The 24,338-nt window shown below is 42.2% G+C and overlaps 1 protein-coding gene and 1 long non-coding RNA gene across 4 annotated transcripts in view; one reads left to right on the forward strand and one right to left on the reverse strand.

Moving 5' to 3' along the window:
* Positions 1-807: 807 nt before the first annotated feature.
* Positions 808-1,868, reverse strand: LOC309438641. The gene is made up of 3 exons (XR_014183835.1): positions 1,813-1,868; positions 1,502-1,595; positions 808-997 (listed from the first exon to the last, which is right to left on the reverse strand). It is a non-coding gene; the product is annotated as an uncharacterized lncRNA (long non-coding RNA).
* A 229-nt stretch (positions 1,869-2,097) lies between these two features.
* The window catches only part of TBC1D14 (TBC1 domain family member 14), a 71,237-nt gene continuing 48,996 nt past the window's right edge, over positions 2,098-24,338 (forward strand). For all 3 annotated transcript variants that reach the window (XR_014183832.1, XM_082050302.1, XM_082050303.1), the window contains exons 1-2: positions 2,098-2,280; positions 8,662-9,406. Coding sequence is in view for 2 of the 3 variants with exons in the window: in XM_082050302.1 (XP_081906428.1) it covers positions 2,238-2,280; positions 8,662-9,406 (788 nt within the window). In the remaining variant the exon portion in view is untranslated. The remainder of the gene's footprint in view (positions 2,281-8,661; positions 9,407-24,338) is intronic.

The raw sequence follows: 24,338 nt of genomic DNA on the forward strand, positions 1-24,338 counted from the left end.
TATGTGCCCTTTTCCACGAGTTATAGAGTCATTTGCATGCAATAAAAAGTATTTTTTTAATATTACTAGGCTGGGACCCTGGTTGTTCTGTGTTTCCTCAGTACAAAGAACAGGAAGAATTTTGTTGTGAGTGGCTATCAAGAAACCTACCAGATGAATAGGAAGAGTCATCTGTGGGTTGGAAATGGAAAATATCCACTAAAATAAATCACTTGGAAGGGGATCTCAAAGGTATTCTGGTTGTTAGGCAAAATTCTATCCTTAAATAAGTACTGACTCAAAAAGTATTTAAGCACCTAACTCCTTGCATGATTTGAAACTTCCAGCTGTGCTCTACACTCTGCCACTGCTGAAAGATTTCCTGCGGCAGATTTTTCTAACAGTTCCTTCAGCCTAAATAATATTATGAAGATGAGATTATAATTGTTGCCTTTGGAGTCAATCTGCAGACTTACAGGATACATGACCGTCTGTTTTTGTTCTGCTGTTTACCCTGGGAACTCAACAACTTTGACCCAGGTTTGAGGATACCATTATGACAATACACTGTTCTGGTTGCTCCAATAGAAGAACTGATCCCCTCTCAAAATCAGAAGGAAAATGTTAATACTGAAAAATGAATTAGTGACAGCATATGCTTCAAAATAGTATACCTCTTGCATATAAGTAAGTTTATAGTGCTTCAGAGCTGTTTTGCTTTTATTTACCTTCTATTGGTAGTAATATGCAAGCTGCCTCGAAAAGGCAGCACTGGTTTTCAAAGAAAGATACGGAGAAATTAGTGCAAATCTTGTGTTGATACCCATCTTAGAAAATAAGCACTGAAGTTCATCAGTCTCTGACCCAGTCACAGAAAGTATCTGCAGAGGTATCATTTTTGGTTCACCATAGGTTTTCGTTGCCTACTTCTCATGTTGATAACATGGAACTGGGGTCACGGTGGCAAGTACTTCTGTACAAGTTCACCTCAGCCTCTCACAGTTTATCCAGGTGCAACCTGCCCACATCAAAGCTTCAACAATTACAGCTTTGCTCTTGTTGATATTGAGCTCATCACATTAACAGAAGTTCAGATATTTCTGCATTTGCTGCACTCAGTTCCAGCTTCAGGGTAGACATAAAAGGAGTGAGGTGATGAGAGGCTGGTACTCACATCCTTAGTTAAGATAGGAGACAAGTTTATCTTACTACCATTGTAGAGAAACAATCACCAGATGCACAATGTACATGACCTTTGCAACAAAACAACACACACACATACAAACAAACAAAAACAAGAAAACCCACCCAACCAAAACCCAAACAAGAAAAAGAACCCCAACCACAAGAGGAGAGAGTTCAAAGATGCCAGGGACATGAGGTCTCTGCTCCCGAATCCTGTCAGTGTGGGCGCGGAGGGGTGTGCACAACAGGCTGACTCCGTGACATCCAAAGGGGACACTTCGAGACGGAGGGTGAAGAAAACGGGAAGATAAATCAAACATGCTGGAATAGCAATTACCATCCTGAAGCCTTCACTTCTGGCATTACAGTTTCAGAGAGCTATGGATACACCTCCACGTGTGCCCCCGACTAAAACGTCCCACAGCCCAAACCTGCAAAACCGACCAAATTTTGGTTTATTACTAAATGCAGCCGGGAGCACAAGAAGACCCTTGTGCAGCCCGAACGGGCCCGTGGCCCCGCTCCCGCGCGGGCGGAACCGCTCTGAGCAAGGGGCCTCAGTTACAGCCCCCGCTGCTCAACCCGCCCCGCTCCCGGGACCCGCCTCCGAGCTGGGGCTCACAACGCACCCCCGCATTAACCCCTAACCTGGGACGCGCTGAGGCGAGTCAAAATGGCGGCCGCGCCCAACGGCCGCCTCCCCGCCCCCCACCGCGCAGGCGTTTCGCTCCCCGGCGGGCGGTGCTTCTCCCCGCCGCGCTGGGGAGGGGGAGCGGCGGCGGGGCGGGAGGAGGCCGGGCTGCGAGGAGCGGAGCGTCCCGGGAAGAGCCCGGCACCTGTCCCGCCGGCAGAGCCCGCAGCCAGGTGCGCGCCGCACCGCCCGTGCCCGCCGCGGGGCGGGCGCCATGGGAGGCTCCGCGCCGTGCGGGGACAGCGCCCGGCGGGCGGGGGCTGCGCCCCCTCACCTGCGCTGAACCCGCCGTTCCTCCGCGGCGACCGCACAGCGACATGGACCGTCCGCCGCAGCCGCCGGCCGCCTCCTAGTCCCGCAGCAGCTGTGAGGCGGGTCGGGCATGGCCCAGCATGAGGAGAGCGGCGGAGGGCAGCGCTGCTCCGGTGAGGCGTCAAAGTTTCTGCGCGGCTGTTCCTCCGCGGGCGGCGGCGGCAGCGCTGCTTGGGGCCCGGGGCGTGCGGGGCACCTGTTGGGGTGAGGGGCAGAGCCCGGGGGGGAGCGGGCCGGGGCCGGGCCGGGCCGTGCGGAGCCGCCGCCACCTGCGCGCCGGGCGGGCGGGAGCAGGAGCAGCCCCGCGGTGCGGGGTCTCTGGGCCGGGCGGAGCAGGAGCAGCCCCGCGGTGCGGGGTCTCTGGGCCGGCGGGAGCAGGAGCAGCCCCGCGGTGCGGGGTCTCTGGGCCGGGCGGAGCAGGAGCAGCCCCGCGGTGCGGGGTCTCTGGGCCGGCGGGAGCAGGAGCAGCCCCGCGGTGCGGGGTCTCTGGGCCGGCGGGAGCAGGAGCAGCCCCGCGGTGCGGGGTCTCTGGGCCGGGCGGAGCAGGAGCAGCCCGGCGGTGCGGGGTCTCTGGGCCGGCGGGAGCAGCCCCGCGGTGCGGGGTCTCTGGGCCGGCGGGAGCAGGAGCAGCCCGGCGGTGCGGGGTCTCTGGGCCGGCGGGAGCAGCCCCGCGGTGCGGGGTCTCTGGGCCGGCGGGAGCAGGAGCAGCCCCGCGGTGCGGGGTCTCTGGGCCGGCCCGGCCGCGCTCGGTCTCTCCGCGGCCACCTTAAAAAGTTGGAGGAGCTGCTCGGCACCGCCGGAGTCTTCGCCGAGTGGTTTAAAGACCGAAAGACCACAGGGGAGGGTGAGCGTTGCTTCCTCAAGCCTTTGGGGAAACGCATCGGCTGGGTGCTTTTTTGGTCTTTTTTTTTTTTTTTAATTTTTTTTGAAGGCCACCAGCCAGGAAACCTTCGCGGTGTCAGGTCAGCGCCGTGTAAAGGAAGCGACTTTAATCTGTTTCACTTTCTAATCGAAGTCTTTTAGGTGATTCCCAGACACCAAACAAAACTACTGACATCAGCTGAAGTTCTTACGACGCTGCTGATAATTTAATGTGGCCTCAGATCTTTTCTTCAGTGATATTGGTGTGGGGAGGAAAAAAAAAATCCCGGTAAACTGCTTCTGGAACACAGGCTTTAGAAGAACACTGTGACTCATTTATATTACCTGCCCGACGTAGCAAAAAAGTGGAAAAGCGGTGAATGGTTTACTTATAAACATTCTCCAAGCAATTCACTCAGAAGCCAGGTTTATAAAGCTCACACTCTGTGAAGGACGCCAGCTGGGAGTTACATAAAAGACTTCTTAATAAAAAAAAAAATCCCATTTCTTTTTGCCATTAAAGTTTTGGCAGTGCTTGCACATGTAGCCTCAGTCACTGTATTTCATTCTCATGCTTTGTCAAAAGCTGTTTTGTAGGCTCAGGAATTCTTCAGCAATGCTGTGGCTGTTAGAACATGAACAATCTGAACCAAGGTTTAATAAACAAAACTGGTTCTGATGCTCTTGTGCACTGAGGTCACCTGCTGTTGGTAGCAGCAATGTGTTGTTACATTCAACAAATGTGGTTACATTCAACAAAAATACCGTCAAATGCATGGAGATTTTAAACCTTTCACTTTTAAAAATGTTTTTTCTTTGAGAAGAAAAAAACCCAAAACAAACAAAACAACCAGTTGCAACTTTGTAATTGAAACAATTCCTTGCTCTTAAAACCTTGTTTTAAAAGCTGCCACAGATAAGTGTTGAAGAAACGAGGTGATAAAAACTGAGATGTTAACTCTTTGAGAACTGAGCAGTATTCATAGGCTACTGTTGTCATTCCTGTGAGGCAAGAAGATAAAAAGCCTGTTCTGTAGATAGTTTTCTTACCCATATTTCTAAGCAAGTTCATTGCATAAATTCCATTGCAAGTCACAGCAAACTTGGAACAACATGTCTCGAGCTGGCATCTTTCTGATCTTTGTTTTACCCTAATGGTTTGGCATTGCTATTAACTTTGTTTAAATTTTACATCAAAATGAATTAAAAAGCCATTTTATTCTAGATCTTAGAAATTATAAACAGATATGACTTGTTCCCTCTGTGTTGTTAGGAGATATGTAAAGTCAAAGTCTGGTTTAAAGCCTCTGGTTATTGTCAGAGCCTTCTTACATGTTGCCATCAGAATCTGGGGAATGTAAGAGGAATGTATGGACAGCCATACTGCCAGACAGAAGAATTTACCTGGGAGAGAGCCTAAAAGCAGGACTCATGTACACTGGTATTTCCCTGAAGTTCTGACGCTTGCAGTTCAGAGATCTCCTGAGTTTCTCTTTGTTCAGGAATCCTCAGTGATTTTTTTTCTTCCCTGAGCCTACATGTGAACTTCCAGCATCCTCAGTGTCCTGTGGCAAGGAGTTACGCAGTTCAGCTACTTTTGCATGAATAGCTATGTCCTGTTGTTTAATTCTGAACGTGGCTACAAAACTATGTTTATTTGGTGCCCTTTAGCATTTATGTTGGAAGAGTTACCCCATCTGGAGTATTGTGTCCAGTTCTGGGCCCCTCAGTTCCAGAAGGACAGGGAACTGCTGGAGAGAGTCCAGCGTAGGGCAACAAAGATGATTAAGGGAGTGGAGCGTCTCCCGTATGAAGAAAGGCTGAGGGAGCGGGGTCTCTTTAGTTTGGAGGAGACTGAGGGGTGACCTTATTAATGTTTATAAATATACAAAGGGTGAGTGTCACGAGGATGGAGCCAGGCTCTTCTCGGTGGCAAACTGATAGGACAAGGGGTAATGGGATCAAGCTGGAACACAAGAGGTTCCACTTAAATATGAGAAGGAACTTCTTCTCAGTGAGGGTGACAGACACTGGAACAGGCTGCGCAGGGGGGTTGTGGAGTCTCCTCCTCTGGAGACATTCAAAACCCGCCTGGACATGTTCCTGTGTAACCTCATCTGGGTGTTCCTGCTCCAGCAGGGGGATTGGACTGGATGATCTTCTGAGGTCCCTTCCAATCCCAAACATACTGTGATACTGTGTGGTACTGTGAAGAGTTAATGAGTAAATAGTGCCTTCCTTCCCTCTCCTTGCCACTTGTGACCTCTGCTGTGTTTTCCTATCTCCCTTTCCCTCTTCAGCTCTCTTCTGGGACACTCACACTCATAAGGTCATGGTTCCTGTAAGACATAGGTTATTTACAAATACAAGTTTTACTTAAATATATGAGCATCTAAATAAACCATGGGAATTATGAATGTTGTGCAGAAAAAAATTCCTTATTCTTTCTCAGTAGTTTATTACACTGCTAATACTTTAATAATGTTATGTTTATTGTTGCGATAATGTTACCTTATTAAATTATTTATGGAAAGAAGTTAGCGTTGGAGCACAGAACACTTAAAATGTTTGAAATCAGTTGTTAGATTTTGCACTTACCAGTGAGGCAACTAAAATATGGAGTGTAAATATCACTTCACTACATCCTTAAAAACAATCCTACAACAACCTAATGCAAAATTAATCAAGGAGTTCTCATGTATGTTTTTGACAGCTGATTACATCTCAAGTTTCCATTTAAAGCCCTTGATGGGTATACTTCAAAGCTTCCAACAGTTTTGCTGAACTATGTAAAACCTTTGGAGCTTGTTATTGCATAATTTGCTCCAGCAAGCTGTAGCTGTTATATATTTCTGTTTTTGCTGGTTGCCTGTTTAAAGGATCTCTTCCTGTTAAATTTCTTGCTTAAAAAAAATACCAAGCCAAGTTAAAATAGCTTCAGTACCCCACATGGAAATTTATTTTCACTTCTCTTTGAACTTTCTCCTTTAAAGAATTGTTTGGTCTCTTGAGGTGCTGTGTTTACTGGCTCTTCCAAGGCCACTTGAGCACTTTCCATTTGTAAGCTTAGTTGAGAAGAGCTGTGCAATTAAACTAAGGACTGACTCTTTCTTGGGAAAGTCATTGAGCAGAAGAGAAGGCGGTCACTCAAGGTCTTTGTTATTGGAACATGCTGGTGCTGTTTACCCAAACAGCATCAAAGTTGTCCCTGGCTGAATACATTTCTGAACTACATTGTCTGGATGCGTTAATAAGTACAAATTGTGGTAAAGCAAACACCTGCACCCTTGCAGACACAGTTCTGCAGTGTGTGTGATACGCTTTGGAGAAACAGCGGGGCTGGGTAAGCTGTTGAGTTAAAGAGCAATATGATGTATATGAAAGGGTGGGTGAGCATGGACAAGAGAAAATAGCCAGACTTACATTAGAAAAATAAAAGAATCCAAGCAAGAAGGTCTGAGAGCAGGAGATCCAAGTGCATGCAACAGTAATTATATCTAATGCTCCATGTTACATTATATTTGTACACTTTGATTATCACAGTTGACTTCATGAAGTAGAACAGTTTATTGACTGTATTCGCGGATTGTTGTTCAGGGTTTTCTGTGTGTGTGTTTGTTTTGTTTTGCTTTCTCTTCTATGGCCCTTGCAGTTTAATTTAGTTAGCAGAGAGGTCTGTAATGTACATAGTTGGTATGCTAGCTATCTCAAGACATCACTTCTTTAATTTGCAGGGGATGTAAACTTTTCAAACTGTGGTAATGTACAAAAAAGTTGCTATAGCAACTCTATATGAAAAGTGTGCATCTTTTACAAGCTTTTTGGTCAAAACAGTAATTGGAAGCCTTGCTTATCCAAAGGATTAGGCAATTGATGCATTGATTGATTTGCGTGAGTAGTACATAGCTGGCGGTTAGAAAGTTCTGAAAAGGTCTAAAAGATGAAATGTCCAAAGTTGTTTCTACTTGACTTTTCCCCTGCACAGAGGAGTGCATTGAACTGGAGTGTTGTGTCAGCGAGTGAATAGCATTTGTGTCCTTCTAAGCTAAGGAGTTGGTATGGCACGTGAAGTACATTTGGATTCATGAACTTTTCATGTGACTGAAAGCTTGTGGCAAAAACTGTTACCATTTGGACCAGTAGAATATGTTTGAAATGTGTTTTCTGTCACTTACTCCCTGTCAGTATCGCAAAGTCAAAATATTGATGGGTTCAGAACTAAGAATGAAGTGTGTCAAACCCTGGTGTTTGTCTGGGCTTGGGTGCCAGTAGCCAGTGGTTTGGAACTGCTGGGAGGAACCAGTTTTCCTAAATTAGATTTTTTTTTTTTTTTTTTTTTGGGGGGGGGGGGGGAGCGGGTGGGTGAGTCTTGTTTGTTTTTTAAAAGCGGAATGTGGGGAGTACCTTTTAGGGGCCAACTGGCACCTTTAATTAAGTGCTACACTTGAGAGAAAGTAGAAGGCCAGAAGCAGGAGACTCAGCTTCAGGAACCAGAGAAAAATCTGTCTAGAAAGCAAGCTGTTTGTGAGATGGGAAGAGTATTCTTCACTCCTTCACACTTAGCCCAGGGTGTTTCAGAATGAAGAAACTGAAGCAATATGTGCATATTTGTTCTGCCAGCTGCTGCAGAATAATTACATTGCAAACTTCAGCAGAGCTGTAGATAATTTAACTATTCATATAGAAAGAGAATATAATGGTGTAGTGTGTTCAAGGGTCAGCAGCAGTTCTGGGAGCCAGGGCAGTGTCCTGATGGTGTTCCGGGTTTATGAAAGGCTGCAGTTGCCCCTGAGGACAGTGCATCTCACCTGCAGCTCGTACTGGGCTGCCCGCTCTTTGAGCCACTTGGATTTATGCTGGAAGTGGGGCACTGACTGGATTAACTGCCCCGCTGGCAGCTCCTGGGGAGAAGTGTGAGTGTGTATCGCAGATATGAAGAACAGCAGTCTCGGAGTGCGGGAAATACTATATATTCGCACGTGTCAATTTTGTTGGACGTGAGCTAATGAAGTGCATCACGTGTGTTGTCCAAACGTTGACTACAGGGATAGCTTTATAGCTGTTCGGATTTTGCATCTCTTGATTAATGCAAAACTGATATATTATGCATTCTGTTTCAGTGACAAATTTATTACTATTTTTGTGTTTTCCAGAAGAATGCTAAGAAATTCTGTTCAAATGAACACTTCAGAATTTTGGTGGAAGTGTATGAAAATAAGTTTTGTAGCCCCCCAACATCAGTAAATATGCATTTATGACTGTATAAAATTATTTTTCAAACATTTGTCTCGATACTGACATGGAATGTTAAAGTACTGCAGTTTTTATAATATGTAATTTCACTCTCAGGAGATGTATATGAAACAAACACTGGCACACAAACTGCTTATGCAAAACTTTTCATGCTTGACATTTTCTAGAAGCCTAATTTAAGTTGCCATTGTCCTGCTTGTTCAAGCAGGGAGAGGGAACAGTAATCATGTGCAAGAGAAGATTAATAACTTTTAATTAAAAGCCTAAATTATGACAGGACTGAGTGTGTACATATATATATATATATATATATAAACAACCAAACAAACCACAACCTTCCTGCAAACTCATAATCTTGTCTTTTCTTTCTTTTTAACCAGTTACCAGTTGGGCCAAGACAACTGATGTGAATTTATCCAACTCCTTAAATGGTTTGAGCTTCACGGGAATTCTGGACACAAGAGTGGGTGGTATCCAGGGCCTTCAAAACTTGAACTCCGGGACCCCGAGATCTCTCTCATTGCCTGAGTATGGGCCTGACCAGCTGTCTGGTGCTTTAGAAGATTGTCATAGCCTTAAATCAGTGGATTCTGGTATTCCGACTCTAGAAATAGGAAATCCAGAGCCTGTTCACTGCAATGTGTTAAATGTGAAGAGAAAGCAGTCAGAAGCTGAAATTGTGCCTGACAAGGCTTTTCAGAGTGCGTGCACGCTGCCGTCTTATGTGCCTCCACATTCTTTGACTTCTGAACATGACCATGCTGTGCGAAAATCCTCTACTTTCCCAAGAACTGGGTATGACACTGTCAAACTTTATAGTCCAACTTCAAAAACTCTGAATCGAAGTGATGATATCTCTGTCTGTAGTGTTTCTAGTCTTAGCACAGAACTGTCAACAACTTTATCAGTTAGCAATGAAGACATTTTGGACTTTGTGGTCACAAGCAGTTCAAGTGCAATTGTTAATCTGGAGACTGATGAGACACACTTCTCGGATGTTACCCTGAATTCCACTAAAGAGACCAATGATGAGAGCCAGCAAGAGATCAATGATGAGTGTTGTCAAGAGACAGATGTGGACAGTAAACGAAAAATATTGGGACCTTTTACGAACTTCTTTGCCAGGTAGTATTTCCATATAGTATATTTGTATTTTAACAGGGAGATTAAGTAAGATCATAGGACAAAGTTCTTTTGTGATATTTTACTTTGAAAGAGGTAATAGCTTGCTATTTGAATTTAAATTGGTGTTAACAACATATTTTTTTTGTTCTGACTAAGTTGACAAATATTGCTAGGGACCAAGGCTCTGAATCCTACTCTGTATTATCTTTATGGTATATGGAAGCATCTTAAATCTACTTAAAATATACCTTCTATATTACAGTGAAAGGAGTTCTGAACAAGGCTTTTTTCCTCTGAACAAGGGTTTTTCTTTCTGGCTTCTTTAGTGATGCCTTTTGTGATTTTGGCCATAGTTCTTAATCTCATTTTCTGTAAATAGGTTAATATTGGTAGAGTCCATACCTGTACTGAAGAGCTTTGACATTTAAGGATTCGTAAGTGGTCTAGTAGTAATGGAGTATTTTATTGATCGATATAAGTGTATGTAGCTTAAAATACAAATATTTGCCAAACATTTGAATGACTACTATGATTTTCCCAAATCTGAGTTATAGTTTTGTTAGTACATTTTTTTCCTTCATTTTTGTATGGAATGAGAACATCCAACATTTTGTCACTCAGTTGTTGAAATGAGAGCGTTTGCTACTTAAAGCAGTTACGTGACCTCTTTTAAACATGGCCCTTGTATGAATGATAAGGTATTCTAAATGCAGATACCCAGTTAAAGTAGTGAATGAGGAAGAGGACTAGTCTACTTTTTGGTGTTTGGGTTGTTTGGTGTTTTTTTATTTATTTAAGGCCTTAATAATGTCTCTCATTTTTTGTCATATAATGTCTGAAGTATGATATGTTTTGAATAAATGGTTCTAGAAGTAAACTTCAGACATCAAGCAGAGTTGGCTGTATCTAACATGTTTTGAACATGTGATAGCTTCAGCTAATCTTTCTCTTCATGTAAACTTATTTTTTTTTGCATGAGATGAATAGGGTGATAAAATACTTAAATAATTATATAGATACATAGATAATAATAACATCATTCTTTGAAAGCCTGCTGCTTTTTGAAGCAGTTTCTTTAGATTTACTAAATTGGCTGAAACCTTCATTGATTTTTGTTCTTAGGTTAAAGTTAACGTAGAGTACAGTGCAGCAGAACTGCAGTCATCAGTCATGTTTGAGGTGCTGAAGCTTTTGTGGACCTCTGTTTGTTGCCATGGGACCAGACTTAATTCTGAAGCAGGAGGCTTCTCAGCACTTCAAAGCGTGAACTTTTGTTACCCATTCTGGTAGCACAACTGCTGCCTCAAACAAATGCTGTCCTTCTGCCCAGAGGAAGCACAGTGGAACGGGCACATTTAGACCCTGCTCAAAGTATATTTAACTGCTGCTCAGCTTTTCTCATCCAACAAAATAGAGCCATCTGTCCAAATTCTGTTCTAGTGTAGTCTCTAGTGGTTTTGCCAGTGTTACAGAAATGGTGATACTCAGTTTTTTAACCTGAATCTTTTCAAGTACATTGAATTCCAGAGAGCAAAGGCTGTCCTTACTACCTTTTAAAGGAGGAGCATGTAGTCTTGGTCACCATGTGATGTCATCATGAGCATCTGAGGATTAAGTTCAAACAGGTCATCCGCTTTGAAGTTCCAGGTGCTCTGTCTGTAACCTGGCCTTTAATATCCTTCCCTTTAACATCCACTTCTGCTTGGTTTTGAAAACACGAGCTGCTCACTTTTTGTTTGTACTTGCACTCCACACACCAATATTTTATGCATCTGTTCTCTTCTGTCCTGCGACCTGTTGGTGAATTTCACAGGTATTGAACAAGCAGGGAGCTTCTGAGGGTCCTTTTGTCCCACGGGGAATGCTGTCTACATTTATGCTGTCCACATTGTTAAGGATCAAAACATGCTGTTGCTAGTTTTTGTTAATATTTGCAGTCTGCTGTCCATGGGGTTGTAATTGCTTCCTCTAATGATGTCATACAGTGTCTGTTCCCTGGGATTCCTTTGTGCTCCTTGGATTCCCAGGGCTTAAACAAGTACTTCAGCAAATGAACGGGGGCCCTGCAGTGTTTGGTTTGGAATGACTGACTTGTGGGGCCTGGCTGCCTGCTAGTGCTGTGTGCCGGGGTTTGTGTGCAGGGTTAGACAAGGAGGAGACATTTGGAGTAGGATCTTTGAAGACCAGCTTGCAGAGAAGGGAGCTTCTTAAAGACGTTTGTAAAAAATATTGCTGTGATAGTTATAAACAAAGTCCCGAGAGGAGCGTGTTCTTAGTACTCCACTCTGTGCTGAAAGAGTTTTCACTTGATATTCACGGTCTTGCAGGTTAGAATGTTCTGAGTTGGAAGGTAACCACAAGGATCATTGAGTCCAACTCCTGCCTCTGCACAGGACAACCCCACAGTTCACACCATGTATCTGAGGGCATTGTCCAGTCTCTTCTTGAACACTGTCAGGCTTGGGGCCGTGACACCTCCTTGGGGAGCCTGTTCCAGTGCTCCAGCACCCTCTGGGTGAAGAACATTTTCCTAATGTCCAACCTAAACTTCTCCTGGCGCATCTTCCTGCCATTCCCTCAGGTTCTGTCATTGGTCACTAAAGAGAAGAGTTCCTCCTCCTCCCCTTGTGAGGAAGCTGTAGCTGTGATGAGGTCTCCCCTCAGTCTCCTCCAAGCTGAACAAACAAAGTGGCTTTAGCTGCTCCTCATATGGCTTCCTCTCCAAACCCTTCACCAACTTCATAGTCTCTTCTGGATGCTTTCTAGTAGCTTAATATCTTTCTTATCCTGTGATGCCCAGAACTGCACACAGTGCTCCAGGTGAGGCTGCACCAGTGCAGAGCGGGAGGTTAAGTGCATAAACCTTACTTTGAAAACCAAGGATGAGCTATGGCAAGAGAAAGCCAAATTGTTTTGGCTTTGGTCAGTGGCTGACACACTTATGTACAATGTGGAAGAACAGGCACCTGAGTGGTTTGTACGTGGCCTTTGTGCCTTCAGCAGCCTGACGGTCCGGGAAGGCTGCAGTGGGGCTCTCAGCCTGTGCCTGCAGGTCTTGCTGTCTTGCTCTTTGAGGGCTCCTCTAGGTAGCAGGATTGAACCACTGAGAGCAAAGATGAATCACGTTAGTTTTTCCTCAAGTTGTGGACATTTGGTAAAAGAACCCTTGCTTCTTGAAACAGCAGCTGTACTTGCGTTGAAACCCATTTGTCATCTGAGAAGGTGTTAGTTTTGCTGAACTTGTCAAGATGGAGTTTGCTCTAGTTATGTCAATTAAGATTTACAGCTGTCTGTAGGCATAATACTGACAAAACTTAGATGTATCCAGTGCTTGATCACATGCACCTAAGCTGCTTATGTATCAATTAAGGGTAAATCTTATATAGTATCAAGAAGATGCTTAGAGAAGCACCTGCTTTGGAAAGTAAAGTTATTTCTTAGCACTCTGACAATTTACTTTTCTTTGCAAGACTGTGTGCATGTGTGCACATGCACTATGCATGAGGTTGTGTGTTACATATCAGTTGTGGCAATATCTGTGGTGTGTTATGAAGTGTTGGTTTTGGCTTGGGGTTGCAGTTGAAAATTGTGTTACAGAGGAGATGAAAGGAGAACTCGTTGGCTCATTATCTGTCAGTCCTGGCACCTTCCAGGGCACCTGAGCATGGAGTGCGCCTGCCCTTCTGAGAACTGTGGTGAAGAAAGTTTCCTGAACTGCTCCTGTCTCAGTTGTTCCCTTTTCAGTGGTTTGAGACTATGAAAGATCTGGTTGTTTCCTCAAGCTCTTCATTGCCTTTAGGGTGTGGCAGGAAGGTCCAAAGTGAGAAAGAGAGGCTGCTTTCCTGCTTGTTTGCACATGGCTTTCCCCTTGAAAGAGCTTGAGGCATCGCAGGGACCGTGCTAGGTGGAGTACTGGTGCTCTCATTAGGCTCCAGGTTAGCACATGAAAATGCTGCTGGCAAACAAACTTGGCATGTTGGTTGTTTTCAAGTGTCACACATATCAGCTCTAAAAGGCTGGAGGTGTTTCACATAAAGCATGAGTTTGAATTGTTTTTCTTTGTTTGAATATGTACAGGAACTTGGTTTGAGAAATAGTGTGAGCAAATAATTGGCTTGGAGACTAAGGAGTTGGTGACTTGTTTGTCCCTTTGCCCTAGTGACCCAGAGTAGTGCAGGATAATGAGTGTTACCTTTGGACTTCGCTTCTGTACAGTACTGCTGAAGCACACAGACTTTTTAAATGCTCAGGTTTTTAAACAGCTTTGCTGAATCAGGACAGTTGTGATCTTACTGTAGAAGTTGTACTTTTCATTTATTGTTTTCATTTATCATTTTGGAGAGTGAGGCTGAGGCTTTTAATGTTTACACACAGAGTGACCGTAAAAAGCACTAGGACTTTGTTCACTTAAATAATAAGCAATGCAGTTCCCTCCCTTTTGAGTGGACTGCAAGAATCCTAAGTTTTTACTTCGTCCACTGCTGTGGATTTTGTCCATATCTCCAGGAATCTGGATCTTCTTTCTCTTCAGGCTGCTCCTAGAAGTTTTTGATTTGAATGTTCTAAGTAGCGGGATCTTGGGAAACCTCTACAGAGAATAGGGACTAAACATGAAATAAAGGGCTTTAAGAAGAATGTTATGTTTTACTGTGTCCAAAGAATCTCTGTGTTTTTGAGAGAAAGCTTCTGAAGCGGGGTTGGCATCCTACACCATCCACAGAAGCGCAGACTTAGGCCAGGCTGTGGTCTTATTGTAGTCTGAGAAGAAAAAGGGTTTAATTTTCACAGTAATACCTACTGATTTCAGCAGTAAGTCTGAAATAGTGTAACTTGTACATTTATATCACACACACACTCATACACTGGTCACACTTATTTTGGAGTTCTGAACTTGGAATTATGTCCATCAATACTGTAGATAAAGCACCTGTGTTAATAAATAGGATCCTTTCATAATGCTGTTTGTTGCTTTTAATGAGAGAGCAGCTTATTGTACTTCTCTAATTTTGGTGTTAAAAGGAAGGTAGAATAACAAAGAGCATTTTACTGTTGTTTTCCCACTTTCCTCTCTCCAAAAAGTGAATTCACTGACCAGAGAGAGGAAGAGCAAGGGTTAAAATTATTATGATTGAGTAATCTGAGATATTAAGCTTCAGATATGATGTTGTTTCCTCTTCTGTGCATGTTTGATATTAAATGAAGCCTATTATAGGTTGTTAAGGAGGAAACAGACTGAGAACAGGACTGAAGTGCATTTTGAGCTAATTGTTGTCAATAACAGGCATTTGAAAGGGTTGTGGAGAGGAAGGCAGACAAGCTGATGTCTCAGTGGTGTGAGAAGGTGCATGGGCACTGACTATCTGTATCAACAGATGATGCTGGAAACAATATTTCAGCAGCACCAGAGGCATTCCGGTATACTCATCTGACAGCTGCTTTCATCTTCACAATATGGTTTTGAATAGTACTTATTTGAAAGCCACTTTCTGTCTACTTGAAACAAGACTAGTGGTCTCCATTTATCTATATTTAATATCATGTATCTGTGTGGAATAAAAGAAAAGTTGCAGAATTTTTCTGAAATAAACATTATCTATCAAAGCAAATCTTCCATAGGTACAAAGTTGGAATTCTACAAAGACAACAGCCTTTTCTTTTGAAAAAGGTTGAAAATTGAATGATACAGTTTTCAGAATTCTTTATCCTCTAATTCAGTGTGTCAAGTTTTGAACTTTGTCATGTGGCCTGTTCTCCACTAGGTGTTGAACTGAAACTGTCTACATTAATTTTAATCCCTATTTTCCCTTTATGCGTGGAATAATATAACTTCTGCTTAGAATTATTATTTTATTAGTTCTTCCTTAAATTTTGCACTTAATCTTACTTGACATGCGGCTCTTTAAAATAAAGGGAAGTTGCTTTTGCAGATAAAACCGGCTTTATTTAAACTCCTGTTTGTGCAAAACTGTTTTAAGTTGCTCAACAGCAAAACTAAGAGGCTTGTTGAAGTTATTTGTTCATCATGGAAGTTAAATGAAAATCTGCTCAGCAGTGCTTTGAATTCTGGGATTTTGTTTCAGTAATGCTACAGAACTATGCAGTAAATGAGGACTTAATGTGATCCTGTTATTATTTTAAATAGAGTTAAATGTGTATGTTTCTTTTCTAGTGGCTGTTGGGAAGCATTACAAGGTCTCCCGCTGGCTAGTGAACGAGATTTGTAGCGTACGTGGGTGTTGTGTGTGACTTGCAGCATTCAGCTGTAATGCTTTTTCACCCCATTCCTTCTCGTTCATCCCCCATGTGAGGCCGCCTTTTGGAGAGCTTGTGGTGGTTTGGTTCTGCATGCTTGTTTTTGCATAGGAAGAGTGTGAATTACATACATTTTGATAGATGTACACAAGACTTCAGGAACTAATTCAGATGAATGAAATGGAAGTCTGTTTTAATTCTGATTCATTGTCTATATGAAGGGTTAGTGAATTAGTGGGTTAGATGTACCTTGTATCTTTAGTTAACTCACAAGGACTTTCCTCATGTCTTCCTGTGTTGAAAGGAACTGTGAGAAGAAGTGAACAGGCACTGGGGAACAGGGAGAATATCAACACCATCACTGCCATGTGACACTCTATCTATCTCTCTCTCTCTCTCATCAAAATACCATTTAATGTTCAGCTGACTTTTTGTTTGCTCCCTTCCTTATCAGCAATATCAACTATTTTAAGTTTTTGCAAGTACAGAAATGATTAAAAAACACCCACTTCTGACTGTAAAGAATACCTAATTCAGGGTCAACATTGTGAGGGTATGTTATATATGGTGAGAGATTCTGAAAAATGAAGTAGGCAAGGTGAAATTAGATGGAATAAATCTGCTCATTATTATTAATAGTGTTTCCCTTTTCCCAGTTTTACGTAATCTGTGGGGAAGTTGGCGTCAACACTAACTTTTGTTTTTAAATATCTTTATGAAGGCTCAAACAAGAAATGATCTGTTAATAGAATTCTATGTATGGATGAATACTTGTTCAACAGAAATAGTTTATGGAGACCACAGGTGTTGTGGAGCAAGAATATGTGTTTTTATGCATTTCCCTGGGTATTTGGAGTTCTGTTAAATACTGAGCTTGCTTTAAGGAAAAAAATCAGACTTCTTTTTTATGAACTGTTAATCTCAATTTGAGCATTATTTACATTGCTGTTTTAAGGAGCTATCCACTCTTCATAACCATTAAGTGTCTCAGAGGTTTTTGAACCATACTGTCAGAATAATAAAGAAAAAAACCCCTACAGTAAATGAGGAGTCATTCACACCTTACACTGACAACTGACAGAATAAGCGCAAGAATTTGGTTACAATTATGAGATAAGATTTTTACTTAGGGCTTGGACTCTCCTTTTGTGAGTATATCCCAGGACAGAGTCACCGCAACCTCTCCAGGCTACATAGTCCAGGATTTAGCCACTACTACTGGGATTTTTTTTTCTCCTCCGTTTTTTCCAGGTGGAATTTACCTTTCAGCGGCTTGCTGCTTTGCCTCCTGTTTTTTTTTTTCTGTTTGCTTCTCTGAGAATGGTCACACAGGCTAAATGAAACCCCCTCTCAGCATCCCCAGTTCTGTGTTGTAGGCCTCAGCACCCAGCCACCATTGTGGCCAGACACTGCCTTCAGGTTTTGATCTCTCTTCATTTTAGTCCAGGGCCCCCAAATTGGATGCAGATATATTTAAATCATTTTTTCCTCTTGATCTTGCTAATACGACCCTGTCCATGTTTAATCTTTATTGCTGCAAGGTCTTCACTGCTGACACAGGTTCAGCTTTTTGCTTAGGATGACATTTCATGTATTCATTCAGTTTTTGATTTGTGTGATAATAGTGCTTCAGATCAATGAAGAAATCTGCTTTCAGACTCTGGGAATAGAATTTTGTGTTACTCTGATAGCATTGGGATAACTAGGAATTTTGCCAGCTAGAAAAGAACCATTGTGTATAGTTGGTGACTCTAATCCTTTAAACTTGGATACAGATGTTGATTTTGTGTGAGAGCCCTAACTTGCTGAAACTCCCGTTTCTGAGAATTCTGCAGCATTAGCATGGTGGGCTAGTGCTGGGCATCACCAACATGCAAAATAGTTCTTGGTTTGCTCCAACTGGTCCTAACTGCTAAACATGCAGGATTAGTGTCTGACTTCTCTTTTCATGTCTTTGACACTTCAGTGTAGGCAGCTCTGCTTTGTTTTCCTCTGAAATGAGGGCTACCCTCTAGGAAAAAAGCCAGAACATTGTAGTCTTGATAAGTAGTTTATTGAACCCTGCTTTTTTGTTTTGTTTTGGTTTTTTTTCCCCTCAGAAATCTAAGGAGAGATTTCAAAGTTACCCAATTGCAAGCCGTTAGAAATCCTGTGCTGCTAACTTTATTGTATTACTGTCTCCTGCAACTGTGAAAATCTTTTTTCAGACTTGCAGGTATCTGTTACATTGTAAAGTGTCATTATTCTTTATTCTTACTGAACACACTGGAATGCCAGTGGTCGGAAAACTTTGTTTATGAAATGCGATGGGGATTTATAAAACACCATTTGTCATTCGTTAACCTCTTTCATAGGGAGGTCAACTTCTTGGCTCTCTGGCTGTACCTCTGTTGGGTTTGTTTATCCATAAACCAAGCATTGTTCTTCCTTCACCTTGACCTTTGGCAATCTCTCAGAGGTAAAACTCTGCAAACCCTGCCTTTGTATGTGATTTTGGAATCTTGTTCAAAGCATAACTTTTGACTTGTTGATGAAGGTTCTTCACCGGAGCCAAAGCACTTGGACTTTTGTGTCTGTGTGGAGGAGGGTTGTTTGGGGTGTTGTGGTTGGTGGTTGTTTCTTTTGTTTTTAATAAAGGTGTAGGTTGACTGAGAGGTGATCTGGAGTTGGGAGAGGGAACTGGCAATCACTGCATCTAGTGAATTATTTCTAGAAACCAATGTTATCTGGTCCTGGGTACCAGCTGTTGGCTTTCATCTGTGGAGAATGTAGATCTAAGGCTTTTCACAGATTTTTGGTAGGTCTTCTGACAAGTATTTCTTCTCAAGTCTTGTCAGTTCCCTAGTTATCATGATTATGTGTCAATGTTGTTTCCTCCGCTGATCAGGTAACCAAAGTTCTGGGGCAGAATACATTGCTGATTTTTCAGGGTTTATTTTCTGTTCCTCCGGAAATTGTTTAGGTGGCCAGCATGCAAATTTGGAACATCTAGGGTGAGATCTTTCTTCTGTTTGTTGAGGGTAAGTTGTGAAGGTTATGGTTAGTACAGAATACAAAAGGTCATTGAAGGATGAAGATTAAATGGTGTTGTTATACCTTTTGCCTGAATTCCATAATAGCTTGAGAATGTTTCCTAGATAGTGTTAATTGAATTTGTACCATGCCGGCTAAGGTGGCTGGACACTTTTGTGCACAATACAGCAAACGCTTAATGTAATTTCTCTTTTTTTTTTTTCTCTATATGTGCAATATGTTACTTAAAATGGTCCTTTTTCAGTGTAGGTTTCTGCATGGCTGTCTTTGCATAGGCCGAGAGGCTCAAGACCCGAGTGCTCTCTCCACTTGTAGAATTATCAGAGAATTTCAGGATCTTCTCCCAGAAGCTGCTAAAATGAACTTTAACTTGACTTGTTTCTTTCCTGCTTCTTAAGAATACATGGGAGCCTGATACTCATTTAAAATTTCAATATAATTTTGTTCTGCAAAAATTGAATCTTTTGAACTTTCTCCACTGTCCTTATTTTTTATCTGCTCTACTTATGAGACTGGTAAGTCCTTCCAGTTGTTAAATTGCATGACTATTCCAACTGTTTTATGTTCTGAAGATAACCTTCTTAATAGAAAGAGTAATTAAAATTTGAATGTAAGCATGCATCTTGAGAGCTGGAAATGTTGTACGTGTTTCTAATGCTTGCAGTGAAAATTTACTTGCAATTGCAAATTTGTTTTGGGTAAATGCAGATGAAAAATTGCATCAGTCTGCGCATGAGTTGGGTCAGTTCTTAGTTAATTCTCATGTGTGTTTCTTTACAGCAACTGTTTTTTTTAAGACTAAGGAACCCATTTATTTGCAAATATAATCTCTTTGCGAAGTCAGTGTTAAAGTAGTCTATGACAGAGCAGCATATGCCATCTCCCTTTTGCTCGTGACTCTCATTCTGTGCTTCATGCCAGTAGCTCATGTAATGTGGAAATTCATCTAAGGAGCCATGGCAAAATAGTCACAGCAAAATAGTTAAAAATAATGAACTTCAGATTTTCTGAAGAACGCAAATACTCTGATGATGAAAACTTCTAAGTCCTGAGCTCCTGTACCCTTTATTTCAGGCAGCTGGTGTATCTTGAGAGTTGTGGGGAAACCCCAGGCTGTGTGTTGCCTGGCAGCCCGGGTGCAGCCCCTGGCAGCGGCTCTGTGGGAGCCCAGCCTGGCTCCCGCTGTTCCGTGACGTGTGCCCGAGAAACGGTTCTTGACTCGCCTGGTGCCGAACTTCAGAGGTATCTCAAGGGGCACAGCACTGAGCCTGCCTGGCTGGAGAGGACTTCTGAGAGCTTTCGGGGAGAGGTTTACCGCTGACTTTTAAGATCTGGACTAAATTGGCAGCAGAAGCCCTGGCAGCACTGTCTCTGCTCCCTGTAGTGGACAGGGTTGTGTGCTGAACCAGGGGGCGGTGCGGAGGGGTGACCCTTTGAGAGGTGACTTCATGTAGGTGGGTGACCTTGTGTGGGACAAGCCACACAGCTGAGTTGTGGGAGAAGTGAATACTTGAAAGCTTGTGGAGCGGTGCAATGAACATGTCGTGTGGCAATAGCTGCCAGTAGTTGTACTACAGACTTGTTGGCTTTTTAGAAAGAGAATTGGACTGAACTAGATAAGCTTTCTGTTTAAAAGCATAAACTGGAAAAAATTGTAATAGGTGCTATATGGATAGGTTTGGCTTGATTACTTCTAGTTGATGTGATTCCAATATATATATATAATTTTTTTTTTATTTGATCAAGGCTACAGCCTGGCCGTGGCAGCCCACAGGGCTACATAAATACTGGCAATATATGAATGTGTAGTATGTGTATACGGCAACTATTCAGTAAGTTTATCTTAGCAATGCTTATAGAACTAAAATGAAGTGGTTCTTAAGTTTCCTAAAAGGATAAGGTTTTCTTGACACTGCTGAATTTACCTGCTAGTCTTAACTTCTCCCCTTCCCACTAAAAGGCAGTTGAACAGGTCAGTACAGGGTCATGGTGCAGCATGTGTGTGTTCAAGTAAAAGATTGTTTGGTCTCTCTCCTGTATCACAGGATGCTATTTGTACATGTATGAACATTAACTCTGGAGTTAGAATTAAATTCTATTCATGCAGGTAATTCCTTTCCATAGCTCAATTAAAATAACCAAATTAAACAGCTGTTTGGTGCTAAATACTGTTTTAGGGGACTGTGCAAAAGTAATTATCTGTGGAAACGTGATCTCAATTTAACTTCTGTGCTTGGTTTTCCTAAAAAAAGCAGCTTCATACACTTAGTGTAAAATAGTTAACATGTTCAATAGGAATGCAAATGTAACCCATGACACTTTAATGGCTCCACATGCAGACATGATGTATCATGTCAGATATTCCTGTTAATATCTCTGTTATAAATCAGCATGGTTGTGAAGAGGACAAAGAGACCAAGATAATGATCAGCATGTGATGTTTTCTTTCCAGGCATGTCAACCCTTTTTAGGTTCAAGATCTCTAATTAATTTTTATAATTTAAAACAGTTGGAAGTAAACTTTGAGATCTTTCACTCTAGGATTTCTGAGTTCATATTTGGATGGAAATCTGGTTGCTTTTTTCAAATAGCGAACTCTTGCTCCTTGTTAACCTGCATTTTTATTAGGTAAGATCTCCTTAAGTTACCTTTAGAGTGGAATATTTTGGTGGATTATATTTGCTCAGAAGCGAGACTGCTTAGTACTGGTTTTGAAAATCCTGGGAGCTGTGTAAGCATGGCAAAAAAGGAATGCCTTTTTGTGCTGCGGCAGCAGAAAAATGAAAAGCTTGTGCTAGGAATTATTTGCTCTGATATACATGGCAGAAATCATTACTTGCCTCTAAGGGAGCTGCATATTTTAAGGGTCTGCTTTCAGTCCAGAAGTCTCAAGTAGTAGTTTTATCAGGACCCTGCGGTGTTGTCCTGATTTATTGCAAAGCTCTGCAGAAATTGGACCAAAGGACATTCCACAGTTTGTGGTTTTTTTTTTTTCCTTAAGTTTTCTAAAATTAGGTGCAAAAGCTGCTCCTCCCACGCCAGCCCAGCTGTCATGTGCTTTACCTTTGGCTTATTCCAGCGTGGGGCAGGTCAGGGTTTAATGATGTTGTGTGTCCTCAGTCAAAGCCAGAACAGGTTGTGTTTTGTGGTTCTATGTCTGATTGTGCCAATTTGTGGCCTCAGATGATGTTATGCCTTTTGGGACATTTGAGACTTTCTGGTGTGCATAAGGAGTGCAGGCCCCGCAAAACACCAGGAGTTAGGCATAGACAGAGGGCAGGGAAAAAGAGGAAAGGAGAGTAAGTTGCTCTGTACAGAATGGGAATTGTAAATGCCTGGTGCTTTCAGTTCAATATTTTAAGTTAAAAAAAAAAGTCCCTGACATAGCACAAAGAGAGGAAGAGATGCCTGGTGCCCTAGAACATACAGTGGAAATAACAGAGAAGAGCAAAAAGTGAGCTGAGCAAGTCCTGTGCCATCTGCTAGATAAGCTGTAGAACAGATTACTTATTATGACGCTCCCCCTAAAGGGAAAACAGTTAGGATTGCAGAATTGAACTGAAAGCGAGTATGTGAGATTGACTTTTCAGATTTAGTTCATTTTGTGCAGGCACTTACACCAGAGAGCTTTAATGCTTTGTCATTCCAATTCATCTGTGTTTTGCTCTGAGGATAAAGACCTGCTGCTCTTAAAATCCCTCGGAGGAGGTGGGGGCGTTTGTTGCTTGTATATACCTGTGCTAGCAACCTCTGATGTGGATGGACAGGGAGAGAATATCACCTGATAGTCCTTCAGTTTTCATGCTTTTGCAGCGCTAATGATCTGTGACGAAAGCCCTTGACTTGCAGGAGAGCGTTGGAATGCGCAGGGGTCTGTCACACAGCTGTGCCACCTCGTGGGGCTCCTCCAGGTGACCCCACTGCTACAAGTTCTTGTTTCTCTGAAGACAGTGTGTAGTCCGGAATTGCGTTTGCTTGCATCTGAAGCAGTAACAACCTGAAAGAAAACGTTTTGCAAGAACAGCCAGCCTGTCTTGCATTGTGTATCCTGTTTACCTGCAGTGACTTTGATGTTTCTGTCATGTTTCACTTTTTATTCTTAGACATATTTTAGAACTTGCTTGATATTTCTCCATTTAAAATTAACTAAACACACACACATATATATATATATATATATATATATATATATATAAGATAATCTCATGTCTGTCTCTCTTTTTACATTTTATTTTCTGGTAGCTGTCTCAATTGACCCTATGAATCCATCATTTCAGGCTCCCTTACATACATGTATGAACTTGGGAAGAGGTAAGGAGATAATTACATGTATAATCCCTTCAGGGTACTGAACGCTCAAGCAGAACGGATTCTTTACATTGCCAAGGTGAAGGAATTGCTGGTGAAAAGAAAGCAAATTCAGCTGAGTTACCTTTATTGGAAGTTGGTTTTGATGGTCTCTTTTTCCCAGCACTAGCAAGTGTAGTGGTAACGGGGTGTTCAAACTTGTTGAGTAATTCTCAACGTATAAATCTCTAAGTAGCATTACAACTGTAATGATGAACTACAAGAGAGTCTCATAACACTGAAATGGAGTATGCTAATTAAGACAAACCAAATATTTGGGTTTGATCCAGTGGTTTACCTGTATAATATAATTTCATTGTTTGAAAAAAGTGGAAAGAGGCAAACCATGGCAGTGTATTTCCATGTTTTCCATGCTGTCCTTCTTTAGTGCTTTCCCCACAGTTGTTTCCCCTATACCTTGATACTATTTTTTGTGTGGGGTGGAGTAGGGGAAAGCTGAAAGGGGTTTGATAGAATTGCAGTAACTGCTTAGCTTTGATATCAGTTGCTAGTCACTTGTGTGATTTCTGTACCTAAACACTTTGTTCTTATCTTTTCCTATGATAATCTGTTCCTGGTTTGGGTTTCAAGGTAACTGTACCCTTGTGATGTAGAAGCATGTGATCATTTGTGTAAATGTATGCATATTTAAGGATGGCAGTGCATCCTATTAACTTTATAATACATTCCAGCACACTGATGTTTGTGCGATTGTTTTGCTCATGTGAAACATTTCTCCTGTATTCCAAACAGTATTATCTCTGTTGGTGTATTTATGATATTGTTCATGTTAGCTGATGTGGAGTGGCCAGCAAAACCTTTTTAGCATCCAGGTTGTATTCAGCCCTTTTAGAACATGAAGCTCAATGTAATTTTATTTCCCAAACTGCCACGCTTTATGAATAAGAAACAATCTGGGCATTAAGGTAGTAACTGTAGGTAAGGAAAAGCAGTAATGCCAGACTGGAAGTGTTTGTGGTAACAAGCTGCTATAGCTGCCTGCTCATTGAGGTAGCAAAAGTGCTTTAGTCTCAGTGTAATTGTGCGGTTTTGTGTGTGTGTGTATGTGTGTGTGTGTTTATTTGTTTGAATTTCCTCTGTTAAATGAGAGAGCAAAAGCCACTAGTCAAGTTCCCAGAAAAACCTATCAGAAGGTGTGTAAATAATTGAGCTAACCTGAACATACTTGAATATTAGGTGAACTAGACAGCAGGACGAAAGAAAATCTGTTATTGTAATAATCCAGACATGCTGTGGGTGTAGAATGTATGTTGTACTCTTGGTGGAGCTGAGAGCTACC

This window comes from Streptopelia decaocto (assembly GCF_964273445.1).
Source record: "Streptopelia decaocto genome assembly, chromosome: 4".
NCBI classification, from domain to species: Eukaryota; Metazoa; Chordata; class Aves; order Columbiformes; family Columbidae; genus Streptopelia; species Streptopelia decaocto.